Source organism: Genypterus blacodes, unplaced genomic scaffold (genome assembly GCF_046128005.1).
Source record: "Genypterus blacodes isolate CSIRO-AG114 ecotype Tasmania unplaced genomic scaffold, CSIRO-AGI_Gbla_v1 ptg000055l_1, whole genome shotgun sequence".
Classification (NCBI taxonomy): Eukaryota; Metazoa; Chordata; class Actinopteri; order Ophidiiformes; family Ophidiidae; genus Genypterus; species Genypterus blacodes.
The window spans coordinates 4,267,928-4,295,108 of NW_027466867.1; the positions used below are offsets into that span (position 1 = coordinate 4,267,928).

At 47.5% G+C, this 27,181-nt stretch overlaps 3 protein-coding genes across 4 annotated transcripts; 1 reads left to right on the top strand and 2 right to left on the bottom strand.

The window, feature by feature from the left end:
- Positions 1 to 5,871: 5,871 nt before the first annotated feature.
- adrb1 (adrenoceptor beta 1) lies at positions 5,872 to 7,723 on the bottom strand. Its single transcript, XM_076151921.1, has one exon. The coding sequence runs from the start codon at positions 7,721 to 7,723 to the stop codon at positions 6,518 to 6,520; it is 1,206 nt and encodes a 401-aa protein (XP_076008036.1). The 3' UTR covers positions 5,872 to 6,517.
- Positions 7,724 to 10,650: 2,927 nt separating this feature from the next.
- Positions 10,651 to 20,210, bottom strand: nhlrc2 (NHL repeat containing 2). The gene is made up of 12 exons (XM_076151920.1): positions 19,920 to 20,210; positions 19,342 to 19,494; positions 18,154 to 18,203; positions 17,360 to 17,765; positions 17,048 to 17,169; positions 16,832 to 16,961; positions 15,429 to 15,522; positions 15,072 to 15,303; positions 13,901 to 14,023; positions 13,497 to 13,706; positions 13,185 to 13,398; positions 10,651 to 12,204 (listed from the first exon to the last, which is right to left on the bottom strand). The coding sequence occupies exons 1-12, from the start codon at positions 20,080 to 20,082 to the stop codon at positions 11,942 to 11,944; spliced, it is 2,160 nt and encodes a 719-aa protein (XP_076008035.1). The 5' UTR covers positions 20,083 to 20,210; the 3' UTR covers positions 10,651 to 11,941.
- A 115-nt stretch (positions 20,211 to 20,325) lies between these two features.
- dclre1a (DNA cross-link repair 1A (PSO2 homolog, S. cerevisiae)) lies at positions 20,326 to 26,418 on the top strand. 2 transcript variants are annotated; one of them, XM_076151918.1, is made up of 9 exons: positions 20,329 to 20,963; positions 21,051 to 22,373; positions 22,456 to 22,589; positions 22,736 to 22,854; positions 22,945 to 23,088; positions 23,174 to 23,319; positions 24,067 to 24,221; positions 24,792 to 24,933; positions 25,778 to 26,418. In XM_076151918.1, the coding sequence occupies exons 1-9, from the start codon at positions 20,582 to 20,584 to the stop codon at positions 25,942 to 25,944; spliced, it is 2,712 nt and encodes a 903-aa protein (XP_076008033.1). In that variant the 5' UTR covers positions 20,329 to 20,581; the 3' UTR covers positions 25,945 to 26,418. The 2 variants fall into 2 exon arrangements, with proteins under 2 accessions (XP_076008034.1, XP_076008033.1); XM_076151919.1 differs by lacking the exon at positions 25,778 to 26,418 and having other exon boundaries at positions 20,326 to 20,963; positions 24,724 to 24,872.
- The last annotated feature ends 763 nt before the right edge of the window (positions 26,419 to 27,181 follow it).

The window sequence follows — 27,181 nt, forward strand, 5'->3', positions numbered from 1 at the left end:
AGCTTCAGCAAAGCACGACGCCATAACTGCGGAAGAAGAGCTATGATAACGTAGAGCTGGTCTTGAGACAGTTTTGATTGTGATTTTTTTAAAGATTCCTTATTTTTTTATATCACGTTCGATCATGATTTGCTTTTTCTCCCCCGTGACTCCTTTCTTTTTATCCACGAGTACTAGAAATGTGAAGGTCTTCTCATCACACTCTGTTTTGTTTCTTGCTTCTTCCTCTTCTTCTTTTTCGTCAGGTTACTGTTGATCGAAGTAAACGACTTGTAGACCAGTATGAAACCCAGTTAGGGACAAAAGTGCAATGCTTCAACCTCTTCATTGCTCCTTCAGGCACCTTCTTCTTCAGCATGTGGAAATAAGCGTTTAAAGGCTATTGCGCAATTACAGGACGTTAACAAATCTCGAGTGGAATCGCTACCTCAAGTGTCAATCGCAGATCGTGTACTCCACAATTTTGTCCGTAGGCGACCATCGCCCGTTGACCATCTGGGTCAGTTTGCACATGTCAAAGGTCTTCTCGTCCAGTTGTTTCCACATGATGAAGAGGTGCCGCCGGCCCGTAAACTGGATTTGGAGCGACTTGTTTTGTTTTTAACAGGGGGGCGGTCAACACTCGCCGGCAGCTCAGCATTTCTTAGCTACGCCCCGCCCGCAGAGCAAACACTACTCTCTCACGCACATCTGTTTATCTATCCCACACACCGACACACACACACACACACACACAGACACATGCACACGGGGATGAGAAGTAAAGAGCAACTACGCCGCTAACTTCATCCAATAAGTCGGCTTTGTCCGTGTTTAATCCGTTTTGCAGAAGCTGTCACACAAACACCGGCTGGTTTAACCCCCTCATCACAAACTGGATTTGTGGGTCATGATCCTGGTCGCCCCCCCCCCTGCACCCTAAAGCTGCGTTCACAAAAAGTCCAGCGAGTGCTCATTTGCTTTTGTTTGATCCAGATTGATTTGCTTTTGCCACACGAGACACGACAGTTTTTTGCTCCCTCTCTTTTCTTTGTCACCATTTAAGTAAAAAAAAATGTTGCACTTTTGCGTTCAATCACAGGTTTAAAGGTGAAGCTCCAAGGAAACTTAAAAGATCTGATTGTGATGAAATGATTTAAATCTCCTGTTTACATTGCACCCAACTGCACTTATTGATGCTTTCACGACCCCCAAACGTGAGATTTTAGTTGTTTAGTTTGCCCTTCCGGAACAGAATTACACACCTATGCAAACAATTTGCATGGGATTCGACTTAATTCCATATCTAAGCCATGCAGCAGCGTTGTGTGGAGAAGTGTAAATAGAAACCTCACGTTGGAGTAAATATGAAGATATGTTTCGTGATTAAATGACATGTTTGCGTCATTCCCCCCCCTACCCCGCCCCACCGCTCTCGTTTATGTGGAATTATTCAAACTGTGATTCTGTTATACATTTGTAGATATATCCTGTAAAATTATAAGATGTTTTTAAAAAAAACGCTGAATGCGGATTCAGTTTGTATATATGGTGTTTCCCGGGAAATAAATGAGAATACGAGTCTTAGCCTGCATTTCTGTCGTGGCTTATTCTCACACACACGCGCGCGCACACACACACGCGCGCACACACACACAGATGATTTATCACCCTCACTGCACTGAAGCATCCAAACCTGTTCTTAGGTTTGATCTTTGACCAGCATCTTCACGACCTAATATTTTAGTGAACTGTTTACGACGTTGCGAGAGTTTAGAGTTCATCCTGTTGGAGCAACGCGGACTGGAGAGGACTTTCATAAACTCTGGGGTTTGGCCTTGCTCTACTTGTCCTCCTTTAAGGCTGAACTAAAAACTCCCTGCACACCAGTTGTTCTGGCGGAGGTGAAATTTCCCATTTTCCCTCCGGCGGCTCGTGGCACGTTCAACTATTCTATTCAGGCCAGCGGTTGCTCGCACGGCTATTTATAGCTTGCTGATAACATTCACCCATCAGCTTGCGGCCATCCTTGAATTCACAAAGAGGGAAACATGGCCGCAGCTTTCAAGGTGTAGCAATAACAAGATCACTTTCCTCGTCCCTTGCTGCACAACCAAAATCCATCACCAATAGCTCTTTGATGCTTAAACCCGAGTTTCAGCGGCTTGTCCAGCGGAGCCAACTCGGTTCACTTTCTCAAGGCGAAGACAGACGTGTCACAGGACAGAGAGGAGAGGAGCTGAGCCTCCACTGTGACCAATACTTTAGATGTCAGGCCGGTTTTCTCTTTGTGCTGTGGTTTGAGAGCACCGAGGCAAGAAATTGAAGGTGTGAGGACCAAAAGTCAGGGCCGAAGCTGAAGGAGGGTGTAGTGCACCTTTGTGTTGGACTGAGAGGCCAGAAAAACCACAAAGTGACACCGCCCACCACATCAGTTCTCCCTTAAAGGTGTCAAGCTAATACCTGCAATCAGCGTCTTCAGAAACAAAGTGCAGCGGGAAAGATTTACTCCGCCGCGTCACCGCAGGATCACACAATACGATCGAACGCGGAAGCAAACAGGGAACACAACTGAGCACACTCTCCCCGTCTTAAAGTGAGTCGTAGGGGGGGGGAATGGAGCCGAGGTAGGACAGATGGAGACCACTCGGCGCCAAGCTCACATGGGGGAATCCAAAACAGATGGAGTCGAGGAGTGTATAGCCGCCGACTCGCGCATCCACACGCAGCGTGAAGCCGAGTGGAAAAGATACACAGGGGGATTCGTCTCACCCGGTTAAGGCAAATACGAGTCGGGTTTCATCACTGTTTTTGCAACAAACACTGGAAGCCAGATGTGAGGTTTGGCGTAAAGGTCAGGAAGGTCGCTCAGCACAAACACTGTTGTGTGTTAATGCACAGCTCATAAATATGATTTGGTTTAGGTAAAAAAGCGTCCAAATCAACAATTTCAGTTCGGATGATCGTCCTGCTGACTTTGAATTGAGGTCAGTTATACTTAATGTAATAGGTTCTAAGCCCCATTGAGTTTGATTGTAAGACTACTTCAACATACTGTCCACCGTATTGGGAATACAAATTCAACCCTCCCTTTATATTGCCATCTTGGGTACTCCGTATGACCTACACCGTTTTAACACCCCACAAAAGGAAATCATCATGTTCACCTCTTTGCTTGCCAGGTGACGCCTGCTCCTACATTGGAAATCCCTCACCCCTCCCTCTATTTCGCAATGGCTTAAGGATACAATGTACTTTCTTAGACTCGAGAAAATCAAATGCACGATGAGGAACCACACTGATAAATTCTATCAGAGATGCCAACCTTTCCTCTCCTATTTCACAGACCTATTTACACCCTTTTTATTTTATTTTATCATTTTATTTTGCATTTCAGGCAGTCCAGGGCGGGGGTGTGTGAATGCGGGGTTGTATGACTGTGGGGTTGGTTGGGGTTTCAGGGTGGGATGTCCTCTCTCTGGTTCTTTTCTTTCCTGATTGTTTCTCCCCCATCTCTCTCTCTCTAGCACAACCTATGATGCAATTTGTACTAGCCTACATTGCTGTCTGACATCATCCTGTATGTTCTGTATGTACCCTATGGCATCATTGCAACTCCAGCCCACTTGTGCTCTACCTCAGGGTCTATTTTTAAAGTTCAACAACAATAGTAGGGATATCACAACCTTCCTCCCTTCTCTCTATCTCTCTCTCTCCTCTTTCTATATAAAAAATGATCTCCAAAATACCCTACACCTGTATGCACAATGTCATGTACATTAAAAAAAGAAAATCCGATTAGGTAGAGAGCAAGTCAAATATGATGTAATCTCCCTGAATCTGACATTGTTTCTCTTTGTTTTTGGATTAGAAAGGTTTATAAATATGATGAAGAACAAGAAATCCCATCTTAAGGAGGTTTCACATTCTGTTTGATTTGTGATCACGTTTGTGTCGGTGTCTTATTGAGTACAGACGGCAGCAGGAGGTGGTTGGCAGAAGTAAATATTAATAGAGACGGAGGGAGAAGATCCAAAAAGCATGCAGTGAATGAATGAAACGGCTGTTCAATTGAGTGAATTGTTGAGATTTTTAGAAGGAGATGAACTCCAGAGCCTCATTATAGATTCACCTGCTTGCAAATTTGGTGATCTGGTTGGCGGTCTGATGTGGAAAGACTTTATTACTTACAGAAGCCTTATTATTATGGAAAATGTATATTTATTGGAAATGGTTGCACCTTATCCACCTGATCTCCAATATTCCTGAGGAGCAACTTTTATAGAACGCAATCAATTGCAGTTACAGTGCATTGACAGATTTGTTTGTCCATCGGGGGTTAAAAGCAGAAATGTGTCATCTATTATACTGCCACAAATGGAGATAGAACCCGCAGGATCCATTTCAAAGGGGGCCGGTCTCATTTCTGCAATCTTTGCTGCTTGGTAAACAACATTTAGTTACTGCAAAGATCAGCGAGTGTAGATATCACAGGGGTTCTGTACCAGCCAAAATGTCTGCTGATACACAAGCAATTTGCTATAATCATTCTTAAAGCCGCAGATTAGCGTCTCCATCTGTGAGCGTGCTGCTTAATCGCTCCCCCCAAAAACACACATTCCCTGCCAAGCAAACAAAGCTTAATAATGAAGAGGGTGTTTGCCAGGAGCCCATCGCTGATCCTGGCTACTTTCATTCATTCATTCATGCATACACACACACCCGGCCAATCAAACCTAACCCGCGTTCATTCGCTTGAACAGCCAAGCTTGCTCCATTCAGATCTTGAAGGCCTTTGGGAGAGCATCGTTAGCAGAATACAGCATCCTAATGCATCTTAAAGACGTCCAGCTTAAGGCCTCATTAATAAAACCCCCAAAGAATTCAAGCCTCCAGCTGTCGTCGTGCTTATTAAAAACTTTTTCCGTAAGCTTTCATCAAGGAAAATAATGATAAGACAGAATATGAAGGCGGCACAAAGTGTAAAAGTAGACCTGCTGTAGATGGAACGTGAGAAATACACACTTAAGGTTGGTGATAAACATCATCGTCATCAAAAAACCTGGAGTGTTTGCCTTTTGCCATAAAAGGAGCAAAACCTTTAGTTCAGCAGAAATCACCATTTCATCCAATTTCTGTTGCTTTGAAATCAAAATCTCATAAACCTGTCAGGACACATTAGGGGGGATTACAGGAGACGCAAACACACACACACACATACACACTTAAAGAATGGCCAAAAACAAAGGAATCCATTCATAAAAGTGGAGTCTGTAGCCTTGGTTGAGGTATTTCAGGTCAACCAAGAAGCAGTGATGTAATCAGGAGTTTTTCATGTTGTTGAGGAAAATAAGTTTGGACTCTAATGCCACTTAGAAGCAACCGCAGTGAACCTTGATCACTTTGGGGCTAAAAATGGAGCAGACATGATGTAGCAGCACCAAACTAATCTATGAGATAAACATTGATTGAGTACTACTGATTCCTGCTTCTCTGGCATTTATTGTGTTTATTTATGATCCTATCCTGCTGGTTGAGCACATATCTGCAAGCCTTTAGCTGTGAATCAAGTAACACTGAACAGGATTATTACCAGCCCATCAGTGTGGATCTCAAAGTGCAGAATACAAGAGGGCGCGTTTACAAATCTAAAAAATCCCTAAAAATGTTTTGATGCAGCCGTCACCATGTCCCTAAAAATCAAAAACAGAAGGTTATTCTCAATGAAATCCCAACAGTCAATGATCCATAAAACGTCCTTTTTATTTCACAGGAGTCAAAAAAACGCCACCTCACAACAGCATGTCCTCAAATGAGGACAAGGAGAGTGTAAGTCACATTCCTCACTAATCACCAGCACCACATATACCACAATACATACTGTGTGTGTGTATATACATGTACAAAGGGCGTGGGAACAAGCCCCGCCCCCATCATATATATATATATATATATATATATATACACATGAGCTCATTGAAAAAGACAGTGCAGAATAAATACATATCCGCTTTACATCAATGTTTAATATAAACAAATACCGGCCGTACAATTTGCACTCGCTTCTTCGGCTGTGAGGTAAAAACAGTTCGGTCTATACAATACACACACTTTCTCTCTCTCTCTCTCCACAGTCTGACGCCTAATACAAGAACCCTGACTGGCACATGTGTCGTTTCCATTAACTTCTATTCTTCTTCTATCCAAATTTCCAAGCAACGATGCAAATGAATGGAAATGAAAAACGTAAGAATGACCTTTGAAGAGCGTCTGTGCGCCCCTGGCAGACGCACAAAGGGCGATAGTGGCATTGGTGCACCTTAGAGAAATCCCTTCCAAATGTATTCTATTATGTCACCCGATGATTTCTCTTATTTCATACAGATTTAATTTAAAACACACACACACGCACGCACAGGCAGACGTCCAGATTGCGCGCGCCCTCTCCATGTCCAGAGCGCACATGAAGGACCCAAGATGTCCCCATGTCTGCTGCAGTAATCCAACTTAAATACTTGTTTCCCCCCCCTAACCCCGGTCACAGTTGTGATTCGGAGTGAGCCAGCTTCACGGCCCCCCCGTTCAGGCTGCTGTCGCTGTTGTCCAGCCGGGCGCAGTCCGTCCACATCACCAGCCCGGCCGGGTCCAGGGCGGAGACGAAGCCGCCGGTGCACCGCGACAGGTCGCAGGAGCTGATGTGCAGCCGGCGGTCCGCTTGCCTCGGGCAGCACAGGAGCCGCTTGAACGCCTTCCTGAAGTCTGGGCTCCGGCAGTAGATGATGGGATTGAACGCGGAGTTGATGTAGCCGAGCCAGTTGAGGAAGACGAAGAGATCTTTGTCCACCGCGTCGGCGCAAAACACCCGTACCACGTTGACGATGAAGAACGGTAGCCAGCACAGAGTGAACGTCCCCATGATGATGCCGAGCGTCTTGAGCGCCTTCTGCTCCCGCAGCGCCAGCATCTTGGACGGCCTCTTCTTGTACTTATTGGAGGTGAGCCCGGTGAGGGTGTTCTGGAACCGGCCCTCGTACTGGTCGATCTTCTTCAGCTGCTTCTGCGCCTCTCGGTACACCCGCGCGTAGACGAAGATCATAACCAGCAGAGGAATGTAGAAGGAGATGAAGGACGAGGCGACGGCGTACGCGCTGTTGGTGACGAAGTCGCAACACTCCGGGTTGTCGTAGCAGGCTGTGTCCGCGCTGTGCCGGGACCAGTGCATGAGGATGGGCAGGAAGGAGACCAGCGCGGAGATGGCCCACACGACGCACACCACCGCCTTGGCTCGGGCTTTGGTCAACAAGCTCTGGTAGCGGAAAGGCGAGGTGATGGCCACGTACCTGTCTATGGCGATTACGCACAGAGTCTCGATGCTGGCGGTGACGCAGAGGACGTCCACGGAGATCCAAAACTCGCAGAAGAACGAGCCGTACGACCACAAGCCCTGCACCTCGAGCGCGGCGCCGAACGGCACCACCAGCAGCCCCATGATGAGATCCGCGCTGGCCAGAGAGACGATGAACACGTTGGTGAGCGTCTGCAGCCTCTGCGTCTTAGCTATGGCCACGATCACCAGGATATTCCCGAAAACAATAGAGAGCACGATCAGTCCCATCACCACGCTCATCCCGGCCATCCACTGCTCGGACGCGCCGGGAGCCACGGCGGAGCCCGGCGCGTCCGACGCCCCGCTCCCGGTGCAGTTGTGTAAGTTCACCGTTGAGGACGCGCCGCCGTCCCCCATGGCGGCGTGCTGCGCTGTGTGCCGGCGCGGCGCGAGCTCATCCAGGCAGCGACAGCGCGAGGCGACCGGTCCGAGCTGCAGGTGGTCACTCGGGCTCCGACGACGGCCAACTCCATCTGGAGGAGCGCGTCCCTCCGTCCGCCTGCGCGAGCTGCACGCTGCGATGGGACCGGTGCGCGTCAAAGCACAGTGGTGACATCACTGCTCCCCGCGGCCAATCAGGAGCCTCTGCTGGCGGTTGGCTCCCAAAAAATGAACTCGCGCAAACGAGCGGCTCGTTTATCAGCCACAGAGGCCATTGATGAACACACAGCGTCAGGCTGCACCTCCTCTGCAGAACATGAATGTCCTGTAGGAACCTTAACCCATCATCCATCAGTCTTTGATAAGCATGCCTCAGTGCTGACCAACATGGGATGCAATCCAAAGCCCACCATGACTTCAAAACAGGGAATTCAATTTCTCCATTATTTGCCATTATAAACAAGGTTTGTTTTCCACCCATGAATTTGATATATTGACTATCACAACGGAGACATTCCACTGCCATGCTGAGTTCTGCTGGACCACCACAGACCTTTGCTGTCCAGCAATTGTATTACACAAAGAGAAGACTATAAACAAGGCTGTCAAACACTAAAAGCTTGCCGACACACAGGGAGTGTGGCTAAGGGTCATTTGCATTCATCCTACCTATTTAACATACATTGAGTACCTGACGGCATTTGGTCTGGAAGTTTCAACACATAAAGATGTCAACAAGGCTGAGTCACAGCGTGGGGCGTCAACACACACACACACACACACACACACACACAAACAGAAATGAAGATACACACTGGAAAGCAGGTCTGGGAAGTCAGTAAACAAAGGCTCATACCTCAGCCAAGGCAGAGGAGTCCTCCAATTATGACTGCACACTCAGTAACATTTCTTCCCTTTTCTTTCTTTTCTCTCTCTTTGTATTAAAATAATCTCCGAAATATTCAACAACAAAAGCGGTTATGACAGCGCCACCATCAGCCCGACCGCTGTCTAACCTACATATAGACAAACACCAGCCTCCTCAGCAAGTCAATACTGTACAGGTCAAAGGTCAGGCATTTGTTTTTCTACCCTGCATACAACAAACCTGGTAAACCTGCGGCAGGAACTACAGGTGACAATCCCAACAACAACAAGCAACCTCTACTCAAGACGCCATTGAGTCAACAGTCAGCGATGGAATGAACCTGAGGCTCTCCTCATATCGCCTCCAAAGCAAACTGCCACTCACAGAGGTAAAGAGAGGAGCAGTTGTCTGACAAGCTTTATGAGTTATGTGGAGTTTTAATGAAAATACCTCTTCAAAAAACGAACCTCACACTTCTGGTTGATGCCCCCTGCACCGTCCTATTTTAGACACATGAAATATGGAGTTTTCCTAAATTTTCCCAATGCTGCATCCGTTGGAGCTCAAGGGTTCATGATGTCGTAACATAATGGATTTTGAAAAATACTTTTCCCCATCAAACACTTGAAACTTCACACTCGAGCGCACCAAGGTTACATTCCTCCTATTTGGACAACTATTCTGTCAAAGTGTGTGTGTGTGTGTGTGTGTGTGTGTGTGTGTGTGTGTGTGAGAAGAGCTCTCAACCAGGGATCAGCTAACTCCCTCAGGTATTCATGAGCGCTTTAAATGCCTGCAGCGGTGGAAGTGGTGCAGGTTCGACTCGACTTGAACAGCTTGACCTCCTTGTGTCGCCACAGGCATGGAGTTAAAGGTCAAAAGGTGATTTCACTGTTTGAAGTGACGCCTCCTCTCCGGCTCGGACCCGTCGGCGAACCGATGCGATGAGTGAGGTGAGGGGATCAGATGTTTGAGCGGCTCGGTTCATTTGTCAGCCACTCACTCGCTTTTCTTACCCACACTGGAAATATTACACACACACACACACACACACACACACACACACACACACACACACACACACACACACACACACACACACACACACACACACACACACACACACACACACACACACACACACACACACACACACACACAATCTGAATGAGCGATATCATCTTAATAGAGCAAAGGACTCTACAATGAGGAGTGAATACATTACAGCGATTAATACTGCGGGGAATGGGATTTTCCTCTCCACTAATCTGCCATATGGCTTTACATCATCATCATCATCATCCGTTTCTTATTTCGTATCCTCTGTAAAAATCTAACCAGTCATGTTGTTATGGCTAGAAAGAATGAAAGGATGCTTGTAAAGGCTTGGTTGTGTGCAGATGGAGGCCCTGAAACTCTGCCAGATACAGAAAGCTCCACAGATATGCTTACTTTATGAATTAATATCGATTTGAGCCTCTTGAGAGCGTCAAGCGGCCACCGACAGCCAGGAGACCAGCCAGCACTTCCAGGCCACCGATAACGTCCAGCGACCCGTGAAAGCCTTCTGCTCTTCATTGCGGTCACTTCCTCAAGCTCCGATCATCTCTCTCTCTCTCTCTCTCTCTCACACACACACACACACACACACACACACACACACACACACACACACACACACACACACACACACACACACACACACACACACACACACACACACACACACACACACACACACACACACACACACACACACACACACACACACACACACACACACACACACACACACACACACACACACACACACACACACACACACACACACACACACGTATCATTGATCCAGGTCACAACCAGTTGAAACTGGAATTTAAATTGTGCATCTAAATGTCAAATTGCAGTATCTTAAATACTTATTCATCGCTGGCTTTGCCCCATAAAGACTAAAGCTACATAAAAGGCTAAAGGATAAAATAAAAAGGCTCGGCCAAAAATGTCTTTATAGAAAACTGAAGCATCCAGAGTCCTGCTTGTTGTACACACACATCAGGCTTTATTAGGTAGTTAGTCAGTAGTTTTCCTAGATCTGACAGACTGGCAACCCACTTAAGACTGGAGACAGAAGTGTGCATCAGAAAGGAAGGTACAGTGTTGAGATCAAACTACAGGAGGAGAATCTAATCCCTTCACCAAAACCCCCCAAACTCATTGCTCTTCGTTAAAACATACCAGAGGGACAACAACAAAAATACCATTTAGAATAAATAACTCACGGGGAGCAAAAACAATTGTCAATTCCATAAATACATTATTGCTTTGGAACAGTGAATGTGTCATTGATGCGTCATCCCAGGCACATCCCAGGCGCCAAAAGAAAACACTCCGACAGGTCTAATTACCTGATGAGGCATGATGACGGCACATAAAATCACAATTAGGAGCATTTCTGACAACGGCTCATGGGAAGCAAACACGGGAAATGACAACAACATCGATATTATGTGACAAAACCCACAAGTTGTTGCGGTAAGTGCTTGGTATTATTTTCCCTTTTTGGAGTAGAGATAAGGTGTGTATAGACAGAGATACAGCATCCCACAGCAGCAGCCAGTGAGTCATCACTTCTGCAGAAAGGCACTTTGCTCATTAATTTTCAAAATGGTAAAGAAAAGAAAAGGGCTCCTTGTAAATGCTGAGTGATGGTAATCAATAACATGATCAGTCACGGGATGAACATAACCTGTTAGAGTAGGAGGAGCTTTGTAAACAATGAATGGCTGGTGACATGTTTAAACAAATACAAAGTGTGTGTGTGTGTGTGTGTGTGTGTGTGTGTGTGTGTGTGTGTGTGTGATGCACCTGAAGGCACCAGTGACACATGAATGGCTGCAGTTTAAAAGAAATATATCATCCATAAGAATATGATTATGTTATTAAATGCTTTGGTATTAGACATCTTTAATATATTAGTGACATTTTGCATAGATCATGTCTCACACACTCCTCATGGCAAAGTGACTTTGGCATTTTTTTGAATTCCAGTGTAAAGAAAGACCGCTCATCTTTCTTCCGCTTACCTTTGAAAACTTTGAAAAATTTGTGAGAAACATTTCTTGTTTTGCTGCATTTTCCCCACCACCACCAGAGGAACACAAAGTTGTGAATGTGCTTAATCAGACGGGACTCTGAAGCATCTGATCGCGTTGACCGACAAAACACGAGGCCCGGCCCGGACCCCAGGCAAAAAAGAAAAGTGAAGCTTCTCTGCGGTGACGTTTCGAACCCCGAAGAAATAGAAAACAATAAAGAGAGAAGGGATTCTAGAAGGTGTGAGTCAACGCCACACTGACCTCGTCCTCTTTGGGATTATCGTCTATGTGAAGCGGCTGAGAGAAGGACGCTGCCTTCATGGTGCAGGCTTTGCTCGCCTTCATGCAGAAGTACAGCCACACGCTCAGGGTGAGGCGCGGGGCCGCTCCTCTCCTCTTCACGGCCGCTGGGAGCTTGGTGGAGACGCGGAGGGGCTTGGACAGGTCCACGATGGGGCCGGACACCACCTGCTCCTCCAGCAGCCACTCATTACCTGGGGGAAACAAAAGCGTGAGTCACTCGGTCTCATGCAATCCGGAAATTAGAAGATCGCACGAAAACAAATAAATACTAAAAGGTCCCCCAAAGGAATTCCAAAAACATGCAAACAGTGAAGTCATTCGTCCTCAGTGCAGATGCGTCTGTATCAGAATGTCTGTCAGCACATTCTTGAGGGATCTAAAATCTTGGCAGTGCGCGGAGGGGGAGTTTGTTCTTGGCTGAGTCAAAGCTCACACCGTGTACGACACTGACTCAGGCTCGGCTCAGGCTCAGCTCTGCACAGCTTTGATTCATCCAGCCCCTCTGACTTACTACCCCCAAAACAGAGATGACACTGTGAGATGACGTACGAGGAGACGGGAGCACTCTGGGATAAAAGTGACAGATGAAAAGAAATCCAAGCTCGGAGAAAAAACACTTTGCCACAGAGACAATCAATTCCATGTGACTGCTGATTTATGAAGCTTTATGCGCGACATGACTGCAGGTCCCAAGGAGGCCGTTTCCAAAAAGCCACGAAAAAATACAATTTAGATCTGGCATACACCGCTAACTTGATCCATTAAAATGCCTCTGCCTCTGCAATGATGTGATCAGCACGAGTCTAGACCGGGCCTAATCGGACAGCTGGGGATCACGTAACATAGCGTGGCGGCTAATTATGTGAACTGAGGCATCGCATCTTATCAAAACGTTCTAAAAATAGCCGGCTGATATCACTGGCTGCCTGCTGTGCTGCTGGGGAGGATGGAAACACTTCCACACATGATGCACCGACTACCTACAATCACCAACATGAGATTTTAACATCACCTCACAATCAACCTCAGGGAGCGGCGGTTGATTGCAACTCGGTTTCTGATTATGATCTGCATTATGTAATGATTATGAGCATGAGTTTGCTTTAAAGGATGTGTTTTGTTTTCAGTGTCCACAGCATAATGGGGCACCAATGAGGATGTTTTCTATCACCTTCAGCTGTGAGAGTCCAGCAGCTAGGCGCCTCCTCGGTGAGTGTGGCTCCCTCAGGCAGTGACAGGGTGAGGGACAGGGTGACAGTCTGGCCCGCACACACGTCCAGCGCCGGCATTTCCTTCCTGGGAGCGGATTTCGGTAGCGCAGGGCCTTTAGCCGGAGCGGAGGAACGTGCGGGTGCCGAGTCTGTGATGTCCATGGAAATGGGGAACTGGACAGGAGGGAAAAGAGACGCGAGACCAGGTTTACGTCAAGTTAAATAAAAGCTGAAGAGACTTTCTTTCACACACACACACACAGAGGTCTGACCAGTGAGACGGTCTTGGAGGCCAGGTTGAGCACTTTGACTCGGTGATTGTTGGTATCCGTCACATACAGGAGCTTGCCGCTGTCGCCCACGCACAGGCCTCCAGGCTCGTTGAAGCGGGACAGGCCAGATGCGGGTCCCACCTCGTCTCCGGCCTCTCCCGTCCCCGCTAGCGTGCTGCACAGCTTCGTCTTCGGATCTACAACTTTAATCTGGACACAGTCAAGCACAAAAGAAAAAAAAAATCATGTCCAGTAAAGAGCAGAGAGATCAAAAGGAGACAAAAGCTTTGAATATCCACTCAACAGCCCGAAGGTAGCCATTAGGGAGACCGACGCATCAAATCGGAGCAATCTGCAGCTTTGAACTCGGGTCAAAGCACAGCTGTCTTGCGGGCAAACATTACCTTATGGTTGTAGGAGTCGGCCACATAGAGCAGGCTTTGTTCGGGACTCCAGGCGACGCCGAGAGGATGCTGCAGCTTGGCGTCCACCCCCTTCCCGTCCGCGTCCCCGAAAGCAAAGAGGTTCTGGGTTCAAAGCAAGAAACAAAAACGGCACATTAGAAAGCGAATGATGACGTCCAAAGCCCCGTTTGTGAGAGAAACAGAGGAATCCTTGCCTTTATGTCTCCAATATAAACCAAACAATTCAAATTAAATGGCTTTTCGATCGCTTACCCCGCTGAATAAATGCAACAAAAGGGGGTTGTTAGTTTTAATGGCGGACAATTCTTGATTAATTAGATCTCCACAGCTGCAGACTCACCAGTGTCCACAGTGGATTTATGTTCACTTCTACCAGGGCTACACTCACACAGCACCAGTCTCCTCTACTTTAGAGCAGACAAAACAAACAATGGGCTGAAAAAAGGCCAGAATGTGACGGCGAACTGGTCAACGGAGGCAGATTTGACCCTTATTGAGGGTTTATGTCTCATCTTATATAACATCCCCGTCTGCTGGCAGCCGACTGTACCATCAATGGTTTTTGCTGGCCCGCTGCCCGATACACAATATATTCCTCTACACTTAATTATGCCACATTCACAGGGGAAAATATGAGCCTGTGAAGCTCTTGGGAAATCCCTAAAAATACACACGCTGGGCAGTAAAGAAAACGACAACACGGCGTCCGTGAGAACATGACGGGTGGAATCACTGAGCGGTTTCGGGACATTGAGCCCTCCTTTATTAATGGCCGCTTTAAATCAAAAGGAAGGAGAGCCGGGGTGTTGTTGGTGGCTGGAAATGTGTTAGTTTACCGTCTGGGTTTTCCTGCATCCGCGTGCTGTTGACGGACGGCGAGCGAGTGGAGCTACGGGGACATATTCTCATGCTACGCACTGTAGTGTATGTAATCACCAGCGTGTATTCACTTCCTTTAATGCCCTTTGGGAATGTGAGCTAAAGGAACTCAAACGGGGCAAAAACAAAACAAGTTAATATGACGATTATTGCCACTAACGGACCGGCACGAGGGACTTAATGATGGATTAGCTGAGATGAAGTTACACAACTGTTGTATAATCACTTCCAGGGAGTTTGACGAGTCCCGTTTTGATCCCATTATCCTCACCAGCGGGTCTCTCTCGCCGCCGATGAGCAGCTTGACGGCGCCATCTTTCAGCGCCACGGTCCGGACGGTGCTGCTCTCGCTGTCGGCCACGTACAGGCAACACCACGGCTCCCTGGGGGCCGCCGCCAGGCCCGAGGGCTGCGCGAAGCCCGCCTTCTGAGGGTAGGCGTTGTTCCGGTTCTCCTCGTTGCCGCTGCCCGCCCAGCGTAGGCACGTGCCCGCCACCGAATCACTGCGGGGCGCAATTACACCGGGACACAGTTGGGTTAATCAGTCATATTGTAGAGCTGTACACACACATAGACAACCTGTTATAGATCATTATATGTCCATGGCAGTCATACCCAAGTTTCTCACCTTCCTTTGGGCAGCTTCCCATCTGCTAGGAACAAAGCCCAGATCTGGTGAGTCCCTGCCATGGCGATCCACAGCACATTCTCCTCAGCACCGCCTGGACACACAAACACACACACATTGAGGCTTTGTGTCATTGCTGTTGGCAAACTACCGGTCCTCACCCAGAAATGTTCACATTTGATGAAACTATAGAAAGATCTTTCAGGAGGGAACCTGGATTCTGAAAGCATATCGGTGGATTTAAAAAAGCTGACAAAAGTGGATGGCGTCACAGAAAGTGAACAGGATGTTTTCATGCCAGCTGCTGCGACTGAAGATGTCAAAGCTATGCAAGCTCTGCACGTGGCTGTAAAGCACGAGTCACCATATGGTTCAGATGCATTCGTGACAGAGACGGCGCTGGCATCAGGGTGCATACACACACACACGACCCGTGTGTACTTAATGAGACGGATGAATGAAGAACGTCTGACAGCTCCGGCACCTCACTTGTCACTCGTGCCCGTAGCACCGCCAGATTATTCACGTTTTTGTCATAAATATGCGATGGAGGCGCATGGCGGCACCGTGTGTCGTCTCCTGACCTGCGCGGGAAATGTGACTTTGACTGATTACCTCTCACTTCCGTGGCGATTAGAATGTGTGCACCTGCCAAACACTAAGGTCACGTCAAAGTTCTTATTAGGCACACCAATGAGTTGGATCAAGAAACTGCCTGGCGCACGGGAATCTCTCCAGATTTCGCCACTTTAACAACGTTTCAATCAAATCAATCTCATCGAAACATCTGAACTCGAAAAGCTCTACATTTCCGATAAGAGGAAGAGGAGTGCCGGGTGAATGTGAGGGAGATAAATGAAGAAGCTGCAGGTTAAATAAATAAAACTCTGTCTGAGTCACGCGGGGATGAAGTGACAGCAGCACTGTCAACACAGCAAATCACACACACACCAAGAAGAAGACTTGTCATGTAAAAGATCTGAGGTGTTTGCAGGGCTCAGCCACAACAGCTTGAGATACCAGATGACATCACTGTGTGGAAATATTTAAGAAACAAACAACTGATGAATTATGCAGTTGGCACAACAATAACAGCAAAGCATTAAGAGGGATTTTGGCAACGGGAAGTTTACCGGCAGCCAACTGACGAGAAGGCTTCTGGAGCGTCCCGTTGACTTAATCAGCTCATTCTTACTTCCATCCTCAGTGGGAGTCTTTAAATATGGTGACGAGCGCACAGACTCAGCTGTTCACAATCAGGCTCAGCTGAGGATAAGTGTTCATGCTGTAAACTGATGATTCATTTAATCATTTGCTGCTGGTTGCCATCGGTCAGTTCACTGTGAACAATGGGTCAAATGCACGCTTGGACGTTTGTGCTCTGACCCCACAATCCCACTCACCAGCCGAGCCGAGACACACATCCCAGGGGGAGCTGATTGGCTGTTGAGGGCCCGTAGCCCCGCCCTCCCTATCTGTGCCTTGGGTGCCAACTCCGGCGATAGTGCTGACTCTCCCCTCCGACAGGTCGATCTGAGGGAGAGACAGAGACACATGTTCAGTCACGTACTTGCTTTACTTCAGTGTGGCTTCTCCTCGGAGAGAATGAACACTCGCACCTTTCGGATCAGGTGGTTGTCCGTGTCGGCCACGTACACCGTGTCCCCTTTAATGGCGACGCCCTGCGGGGAGTTGAAGGAGGCATCGGACAGGCTGCCATCTTTCCTCCCACTCTCAGGCCCTGTGACAGCATTATTATTATCATGCGATCATTCTGAACCATCTGCACCGGATCATAACAACATCAGCAACTCATGTAAGCCTCCGAACAGATGCAATGAAAGATACTGGACCGGAATAAAATGTGACTCATTCAAACGACACATCATCTGACTATATCTCTGTCTCTCATCTCTTCACTGTTTTCTTACCTCCTATGATGTGCAGCAGCTGCCCGGCGTTAGAAACCACCAGAATCCGGTGATGTCCCGTATCTGCTATGGCCAATCTCTTGTTGTCGTCGTCTATAGCCACCTTCCCGGGGAAAGAGAGGATGCTGGGAGGCAGCGAGTCTCGGTACAGCTTGATCCCAACCATGTGCGCTTTCAGCAGGCCCCGCCCCCTGTAGTGGCGGAGGGCGGCGCCGGTAAAGAGAGTCAACCTGTCGCTGTGGCCTTCGCCCACCAGGGAGAAGAGCAGGTTGCCGCGCGGCCCCAGCAGGACCAGCGTGGGCCAGCAGGACACCTCCAGCTCCTGCCAGAGCCGGGCCTCGCTGTCGTTGACCACCGGGTGGCAGATGTCGTAGCGGAGCACGGCGCTGCGGATGTTCTCCAGGACCTTGAAAGGGTTGGTGACAAAGGACGGTGTTCAATCTGTTGGAGAATACGGCGAATAAAATCCTGCATATTTGTCACCTTCATATAAATATCCAGGTCCAAAAATAATGGGAATAACTCTAAACTAAACTGAGTACAGGATGTAAATAATGTAAATAATGTAAATAATGTAAATAATGGATGTACATAATGTCATAATACAAGACTGCATATTTCACATTGTTAATTCATTGGTGGAGAGTTCACAGATGAATGCTTTGGCTTGATGGCGTCTAGTCACCAATTGTGGTTGACTTGTGGACAGATTGTGAATGATGTCCAACAGTGCGGACATTTTTCAGTGCTTTGTTGTGAACTTATCCGCTGGCCAACTCAGAAGGAACACTTACTTTTTCATTGGGGAACTTGGCAGAGTGCACGCCGACGATAACCAGACCATCTGAGAGAGATTCATTGGACAGAGAGGCAAAGTTGAATTAGGAAAGGAGTGTGTATCACCATGGAGCTCCGAAAGACAAAACTAATGTCTTGTCACACACACACACACACACACACACACAAAGGGGACCCAGAGTTATGGAACATTAAAGGGAAAACACTGAGGTCTACAGATTTACTCCCACCAATGTTTGTCTTCTTGCTATTTTTATCCCTAAAAGTTCATAAATTCACTGGCAGGTATTACATTTTAACGATTTCCTCTCTTGCTGTGCCGAGCTTGTTCATTTGTTTGTTCCATTTGAGGCCACCTCATGGGATTCACATCCGTGCGCCGGCCTCCACAGACATATAAACATCTCAGAGCGCCCTCACACAGTCCGAACAGTATTCCATCAAATGGGAATGCCGGGAGAGATTGTGGAGATGATGGGGGCGGGGGGTGGAGGAGTGGGAGTGGCTGTACACCTCGCTGACCAGACCAGCAAACAGAATGTACCCATAGCTGTGCCAAAGATAAGGAAAGAATGATAATGCGTGGCAGCTATGCGTGTGTGTGCGTGTTTTGTGTACTTGGGAAACCCAATGTCCTGCTTGGCACGCAAGAGAATTCAGACTACAGCAGCTTCCTCTGTTGATACCTTAAAGTGTTTGTATGAACCCAGAGGCAGTGTGATGTGCTTATAACGCAGCTCCACACCCGACTACAGCAGAGAACAATTACTGGAGCTCACCCGCACTGCAGCTCGGGGGTATTTATAGCCGCCGACTCATTAAATGCTCAGATAAGGGGGCTTCATGCCCTTTAGGACAGAAGAGGACAAGCAGACTCCGTGTACAGTTTCTCCTCGCCACTTAACTGTACAAACATTCCTGTGATGCAGCACGACATCGTTATCATTTCACAGTTTTACACATATTTTGCAACGATGATTAAAGTTGTGTGCGAGGAAGTGGAGCAGTTTTGTTGTTTTGTTCTACCCGTCTGGAAATGATAGATGTGCCAACAGCTCCAGATTTCCTATCTCGACTACAAGCTCATCCAGTGACAATTCACACCTGGCGAGTCAAAAGTTTTAGTGATTCAAAGTTAGCTGCCACTTCTACGGGTTCATCCATGCTGTGCAGAGTGTTCCTACCTTTGACAGAGTGCTTTTCCTCCAGCTGGTGCAGGTCTGGCAGGATGTGCATGCAGTTGATGCAGCAGTAGGTGAAGAAGTCCAGCAGCACCACTTTACCAGCCAGATCTCCATGCAGGGATAGCGGCTTCTCCGTGTTCAGCCAGTCTAAACCTGGAACATAAAGCTTTATTTAACGTTCACTACAACCTCAGTTTGCGTCTCATCATAGATTCTCTTTGTTTGTTGTTGTTTTCTTTGATCAAATTATTATGTATTATGCACTTTTGAACTTGTGAATGATTACTAAAATACAATACAAGACCTTTTAAATGCTTTTAGACGCAGAATGAAACTTGATCTACGGGTCGTAATCTTGAAATGTCACTATATTCGATTACGTGTTCTGCGTGTTACTAAATCTTGTGCAGTATCCGAATATATGCAACTAACATCTGCAGGTATATCCTATAGAAGCATTATGAGTTATATATTTGCCCTACATGCCATCTATGCCGAACGTTGACAGCTTTTACATTGTAAACACGTCCAGACATGTTGGTGTCAAAGTGGTAACATAATGTTAAGCTAGCTTCTACCTGTCTCAAAGTCGTTTATCTTCAGGTCTCCTTCATCGTCCAGTTTCTTCAAATACTGGTTGACAAGGTTTTCTTTCTCCTCTTGTGTTAAAGCCTCGTCCAGGGCGAAGTCTAACTGGCTTTGGATGGGATATAAAGTGGAGAGGGTGCAGCGGGACGCCATCTTTCTAATAACAACAAGCCGCTTGCATGCTAGGTGAAGGCATCACGAAGATTGCGACGCGCACTTTCGTCAGGCAAAAAACAACATATACATACGATATAACAAACGATATCTCTCAGGAATTTATTTTTCACTGTATTACATTTGTTGAAAGCTAATAATTGTATTATGAATGGTGTAGTTTCGGAATTTAAGTAATTGAAATTACCTAAATGTTTGGAAAGTGTCGTTCCGTTCCAACACTAGTCTTTGCTATCTTCGTTGTAGCGCAGTGGCGGTAAGTGTGTACAGATGGAATCAGCCTTAGTGTTATTATGGAATGTATGGAATTAACTTTAAAGATCCATACATTTACTTTCGCACTTTAACGCAATTGTAACGTTTACTATCGCCGTCAGCCACGCGGTACCATCGGCCAGACATAAAGGATCGCTGTCTTGTAACGAGTTACTAACGCGTGTTGTAACGCTAGTCCGATTCGAGTGTGTCTTGGGTCTAAATGTCCCAGAAGGATGACTCTGAAAACGACATCTGGGACTATAAACCTCTTGAGAAGAAGAAGAAGACAGGCGGACATGTCTCTGGGACGGTGGTCAGGAGAAGATGCAGCAGAAACCCCGGGAAAAAGAACATTAAGAGACCAAAACAAGCTGCTGGGAGTGGACATGACAGTATTCAGGTGAACACACAGGAGCAGGAGACTTCACTACCTTCACTGTCACCTGCCAACCAAAAGACAAACACTGATGATCCTGCAGCACAGGGATCATCCTCTGAAGACTTCTGTCCAATCTGTCAGATGCCTTTTTCTGTCTTGGTGGTTCAGTCTCAAAGATGGCATGTAGCCGAGTGTCTGGACGTTCCCAGGGACCGGTGCAAAGGTACACACATCTGGAGACTATATATAATAATCAATTACTCTATCACCTGCTCTTTAACATCTGTATATACTTTATCTGTTTCTGCAGAATGTCCTGATGGTCTCCTGTGCTGCTCAACCATTCCGACCCATTTCAGGAAATACAGCCACACACTGCTGGCCCACAGTCGAGCAAACGACATCACCGCCGTCCTCAGCATGTCCCAGCAAGAGGGGACCAGTGAGGAGACCAGTCACAGTCGTCTCCCAGGACTATCCGGGCATGTGGGTGACTCCGTTTTAGAGAGTTCACAAGAGAGTTCTGTCAGTTTGTCCAGTTGTAGTGCGTCTAAGTGTTTTAATGACAGTGGAACGCCACCGGGTCAAGTTAAAAATGGCCTTCTATTGCTGCGATCGCCCGGTCCAGAGGATTTCAAGAAGAAGAAAGGCTGGTCACCGTCTCCTAAAGGCCAAAGATCTACCAGTGCCTCACAGGAAAGTAAAGCAGAGCCATCAGCAGCTCAGCTGAAGGCAGACGGCGGAGGGCGAGCTGGTGAAGGACCTTCCATCAAGCCTGAACCTTCTCCTTATGATGATGAAGAAATATCCTTCTCTCCTCTCTCCGAATTCCCTGCAGAGTTTGAAGTCGGGAACGGTGAAGTTAGGAAATCCCTCTTTACCGCCGGTGACAAACAAAATGAAAATTCCTTTGAGCTGTTTGGTGAAGATGAGCTCCTTACCGACTTTGTTGATAGCTTTGTCAATGATCAGCTGCTAGAGGAGCCTTCTGCAGCTTTGTCGTCGCCCCAGCTGAAGGCAGTTACCTCATCAGCACCCAGTACCTCATTAGCACCCAGTCAGGTTGACAACAGTGCGCCTAACACTAGTTTTCAGTCTCCACAGAGCGTCGTTTTGCTACGTCTGCGAGAAACCTTGAATTCACAGATCCAGAAGGACAGCTGGGCTCAGTCGGAGCAACCAGAGTCTGAATCCTCCCTCCTCACCCAGAGATCCCAAACCATGGCACCTCGCAAGGGCCAGAGCAAGGCAGGTCAGGCTTCCGGTCTAAAGCAGCAGGACATCGGCGTGTATTTTGGACTCAAGCCTCTCCCGGTGAAGGAGAAAGAGCCTGAAAGTAGACCGGATGAAGTCGGTATCACATCGAGTCAAACTCAAGCGCCGGGAGAGAACCCGCGTTCCAGAAGACGAAGGGGAAGCAGGGAGAGAAGGAACAACACGGGCACCACCGCAGAACCCTCTGGCGGCGCTGGGACTGTGGGTGGCAGTGATGCAGTGGGTGCTGCTCAGACTCAGGGCCGCGGTGGGAGAGGGGGGAGAGGGGGAAACGGAAGATGGAGACAAGGAAGGTGGGGGAGACAGACGGCGGACGGAGAAGACAAACCACGCTGTCCTTTCTATAAGAAGATCCCAGGTCAGTCAAACTGTCACATGATGCATTCAGTTACTTTGTTACGTTGGTGCTTTTGTAATTGTTGTTGTAAACTTTTCATAAGGCACAAAGTTTGTCGTCGATGCTTTTAACTACGGCGAGATCGAGGGAGTCGCTGCCTACTTCCTGACCCATTTCCACTCTGACCACTACGGAGGCTTGAGGAAGAACTCCACATTGCCCATCTACTGTAACAGAGTAAGTGTGTGTGTGTGTGAGAAATCAAGTTGAGTTTGATACCGCATACGTGAATGAATGACCATAGCTCAGGTGCCGACTGACTGACTGACTGACTGACTGACTGACTGACTGACTGACTGACGGCTGCTGCTTCTTCTGGTCAGATTACAGGCAACCTGGTGAAGAGCAAACTGAAGGTGGCGGAGGAGTTCGTCCACATCCTGCCCATGAACTCCCGGGTCACTGTGGAGGGAGTCGGGGTCATCCTGCTAGAGGCCAACCAGTGAGTCACCAAACTGACCCTGACAGTTACCTGCTGAAGTGTCCCTAGTGTCTCACCTACTGAGGGTCTGTCCGCCCCTGTCTGTGGTAGTTGTCCAGGTGCTGCCATGCTGCTCCTCTTCCTGCCTGACGGACAGACGGTCCTCCACACAGGAGATTTCCGAGCCGACCCCTCGATGGAGACGTACCCAGAGTTACTCAACTGCAGGGTGCAGACGCTCTACCTCGATACAACGTGAGTACCCGTCTGTCTCCACAGTCTTTGGGGCTAAATCCCGCTTTGATCTACATTCCTCTCTCATCCCTCTTGTCTTTGTTAGCTATTGCAGCCCTCAGTACACCTTCCCCAAACAACAGGAGGCCATCAGCGTCGCCGCGAGCGCCGCCTTCGAATCGGTGACGCTGAACCCGCGGACCCTGGTGGTTTGCGGCTCGTACTCGGTGGGAAAGGAGAAGGTCTTCCTGGGTGAGTGTGTTTTTGTCGAGGTCAGCACTGTGCGTGGCCCGGTTTGATTTAAACTGAAGGGTGTTTGAGGGAAGGGCACTCCTAATTCTGCTGAGCTCAGGATTTCTGAATGAGCTTCCTGACCTCCATCTTGAGGTGGATGGATTTGTCTGCAACCTCATTACTTCTCTCCCTCGGTTGGAAGGCCGTTTGAGTTTACGTTCTTGTCCTGGAAATAGCGGGAAGTGTGGAGAATTCAAGGATTGGCTGGCTTTGAGAGGAGCGTTGTCCTTGGGCGCTCACGGTCCTCCTGAGGGAGCAGGTGAATAAAAGGTCCACTTCACTTTCTGTGTGAACGGCGCTGCGTTACGCTGTCGCCTTTGCCTCGGTTGAGCTTTGTGTGCTACGGACAAAAACGCTGCTAAATTGAATTGAACATACAAAAGGACGTGGACCAACACTCCCACTGTGTTCTTTTATCACGCCACACAGAGAGTTATGCTTTTTAAAAACACAATTAAAAGGCCCGGACCCCAACACAGTAGTTCAACATTTGTTTACATTTGCATTTATCTGAGCCGCCGTTTGTCTCTCTGTCCCCGCGTCCACGTTTATAACCCTGCTTACCTTCAACCTACTTGTTTTGAAAAGCAAACTGACACCTCAGGCTTACCCCGGCCTTTGCCAACAGGGGGCGCACTACTACACAGGTACGGATCAGGTCACTCATGATTCTTTCTTCCGCCTCTCTCTCTGCTTGGTTCACAGCGCTGGCCGAGGTCCTGGGGTCTAAAGTTTGTCTCTCACGGGACAAATATAACACCATGTGCTGCCTGGAGTCGGAGCAGGTCAGGCGACTCATCACCACGGACTGGAAGGCGGCGCAAGTTCATGTCCTACCCATGATGCAGCTCACCTTCAGAGTAAGTGCAGAAGAACCGACGTGAAAGTAACTCCTTATTGTGGCATTTAAGAGTTGAAAAGTTTTATTCCATCCTGGACTATTTAGCCCAGCTGAGGGGAAGTGTATTATATATTATGTACTGATATATATATTTATATGCACCAAAGCTTAAAAGGTCTGCAGAGCTTTTGTGTAAATGGATTTTACCGGGGGGCGACTGCAGATGATGTCTGGGTTCATTTCCATGCACAAACAGTCACGTCCTAGACTGCCGATCCCTCCTTTTTTTTTCTATATATATGCAAATATCAAGGACAGACTGTTGTATAATTAGGAAATGCTCAATTATGATGACAACGCATAGGTCATCAGTAAAGTAACACCCCAGATAATAACCAGAGCAGCATTAGGAGAGACAGGAAAGCTGACGGGGAGAAAGAAATGAATTTACATTTCAGTTGGTTCAAATCAGACAGTCGCCTTGAAATGTAAACGTGGCATTCTGACTTCCTAACAAACAGGAATAAGTGTCTCCGTCTTGAAGTCCGATCTCTTACCTTGGCGATCGTCCCCTTCCTGTCGTCTCCAGAAGCTGCAGGACCACCTGAGCAGGTTTTCCCGGCAGTACGAGCGTTTGGTGGCTTTCAAGCCCACAGGATGGACCTTCAGTCAGCAGGGCGACTCCGTGAAAGACATCCGGCCTCAGACCCATGGCAACGTCTCCATCTACGGTATGTTTGACAACAACAACAACAACAAAGGTAAAAGGGTAAGAGGTAGTGTGTGCGCGTGTGTGTGTGTGTGTGTGTGTGTGTGTAGATGAGTGATACCCCACATCACACTGCTGCCACACACTCATCAGTCACTCATGGGCAGTGAGGCGTTTTCCTTCCCCTCCTCTCTTTGGGAGGTTGAATCCATCCATGAGCAGCTCCAGCCATCTGGCCTGTAATCTGCACTCATCAGCGAGGAGCTTTTTGAGACGCACACACACACACACACACACACACACACATTTAATTTCTTCCTCCTCAGCGTTCTGTGCGCCTCTGGTGGATATCAATTTGCACTCTTGCCTGCCTACTTCTCGTCTCCTCTTCCCAGCCATATGTCGCTGCCGCCGCCGCCGCCTCCTAATGTTGTCCTCAGCATGCAGGGTGTGTGACTCTGAGCACCTTTAATCTGTGGATGGATTAAGTGAGGAGAGACACCAGGTAGCAGCTTTTACGCAACTGTCGTCTCACTCTGGCGGCCGATCCAAACACACAGATGTGATTTGGACATTTTGGAGCAAGTCTCAGCCTGCGGGTTTGTTCTGATGAGCATCTGGTGTGTATGTGGTAAGGCGTCGCCCCCCCACGGCTCATTTTACCACAGCTGTACTGGACGTGATGGGTCTAAATAGGGTAATTAGAAGGGAAAGTACTGTGTGAGCTGCATTCAGACGTCCCTCAGGTCCGCTGGCAGTCTCTCTCTCTCTCCCTAAGGAACCCGGCAACGCTCAAAACAACAAAAAGCAGCAAATACAACAGTAATTGAACTAAGCAGCCGTTCTCGGTTGTGTTTTCTCAACAGGGATTCCGTACAGCGAACACAGCAGTTTCCTGGAGCTGAAGCGATTCGTCCAGTGGCTCCGGCCCCTCAAGATCATCCCCACGGTCAATAACGGCAGCTGGGACAGCAGGAGGGGGATGGAGATGTGTTTCAGCGAGTGGCTCTCCGAGGTGAAAGGGAAACGATGAATTAAAAGCCCACAGCTAAAAACAAGTCATACTTTATTCTAACATAATGCTGCTTTTTTTGTCATTTTAACGTAAACAATAAATTTAATTGAGGTATTTTAAGCTTTTGGTCATTTTTGTATCTTTGTCAATTTAGTACCATTGAAGTTTTGATGATTATACCTCTGCCAAGGCCCAAAAAGCCTAAAACCACAAATCCTTACATGGATTCGGAGGAAATTGGACATATTGTTAGTATATAATAAAATAATTTTAAGAAGAAATATGGAAAATGGCCATAATACCGTATTATTTGCGGCGTCCCATCCTGAACCCTACACACACACACACACACAGTATGGCTGCACCGCATCAAACTTCCTATTCAACTCATTCAGGTTTGCAGCCTAATCGATGCAAATCTATGCAGACATGACATTAAGGAGGACTTAAAACTATACAGTAACTATAAAAAATCTATTTGAGTTTGGAGGAGCGAGGCGTTCCCTCTTGGCTTTCACTCACATGAGGCCCAGGCTTTACTGCATCTCAGCCTAAGCCCTCATTAAGGCCTCACAGATGTGATATTTGAGGGTAAATTTCAATTCTATCCCTCTTGCGCCGCGTCGGCCTGTTTCATCACTCATTCCACGTAGACTTCTAGAAAATAGCCTTCTATTACTACGTATACCTGCAGACATCTGAGACCTGCTTCATCCATTTGTCATGCATGATGTGTGTTATCCTATAGCTGAGCATAAATTGAAGTTGAAGCCTGTGGGTTATTGAAAATTCATTGCGACTGGGAGGACGTGCTTCTCATCGCAACATTAACCTGTATCCAAAATTGATATTAGTCCATTATGTTTATATTGTGGAGGGTTCCAGGTTGATGCAGCAGCGAACATCTGCCTCGCTGAGTGAGACGCTGAACCCCTACAAGCATTTTTTCCGTAATGAGATTTGGCTCCTATGCTTCAGTCGGTACAATTACAAACTTCTCAAACTGTTTGTATGAATACAGGCGACTTCCATCTGGTTGGTCAACATATGGATTCCATCATACGAGCAGGGATTTTCTCCAGTGCCACTTTTTCCCCATCTTATTCACGCTCATCCCTCCCATAATCCTGGTGGGGTGTCAATAAATATGGCCAGTGATGTTTTTTTGAAAGATCTGATATTTATTCATGATCATTTTTAAATACAAAATACATATATTCATCATAAATGTTTTGATGTATTTACAACAGAGCAC

What these genes read in the sequence shown, in the direction of transcription:
- adrb1 (XM_076151921.1), bottom strand. Translation starts at nt 7,723, where the DNA reads ATGGGGGACGGCGGCGCGTCCTCAACGGTGAACTTACACAACTGCACC.
- nhlrc2 (XM_076151920.1), bottom strand. Translation starts at nt 20,082, where the DNA reads ATGGCGTCCCGCTGCACCCTCTCCACTTTATATCCCATCCAAAGCCAG. An exon ending in GATAAACGACTTTGAGACAG is followed by an intron (nt 19,495 to 19,919) that starts GTAGAAGCTAGC and finishes TTTATGTTCCAG; the next exon opens with GTTTAGACTGGCTGAACACG. An exon ending in CTGGACTCTCACAGCTGAAG is followed by an intron (nt 12,205 to 13,184) that starts GTGATAGAAAAC and finishes TGTTTCCCCCAG; the next exon opens with GTAATGAGTGGCTGCTGGAG.
- dclre1a (XM_076151918.1), top strand. Translation starts at nt 20,582, where the DNA reads ATGTCCCAGAAGGATGACTCTGAAAACGACATCTGGGACTATAAACCT. An exon ending in TGCCCATCTACTGTAACAGA is followed by an intron (nt 22,590 to 22,735) that starts GTAAGTGTGTGT and finishes TCTTCTGGTCAG; the next exon opens with ATTACAGGCAACCTGGTGAA. An exon ending in TGATGCAGCTCACCTTCAGA is followed by an intron (nt 24,222 to 24,791) that starts GTAAGTGCAGAA and finishes TGTCGTCTCCAG; the next exon opens with AAGCTGCAGGACCACCTGAG.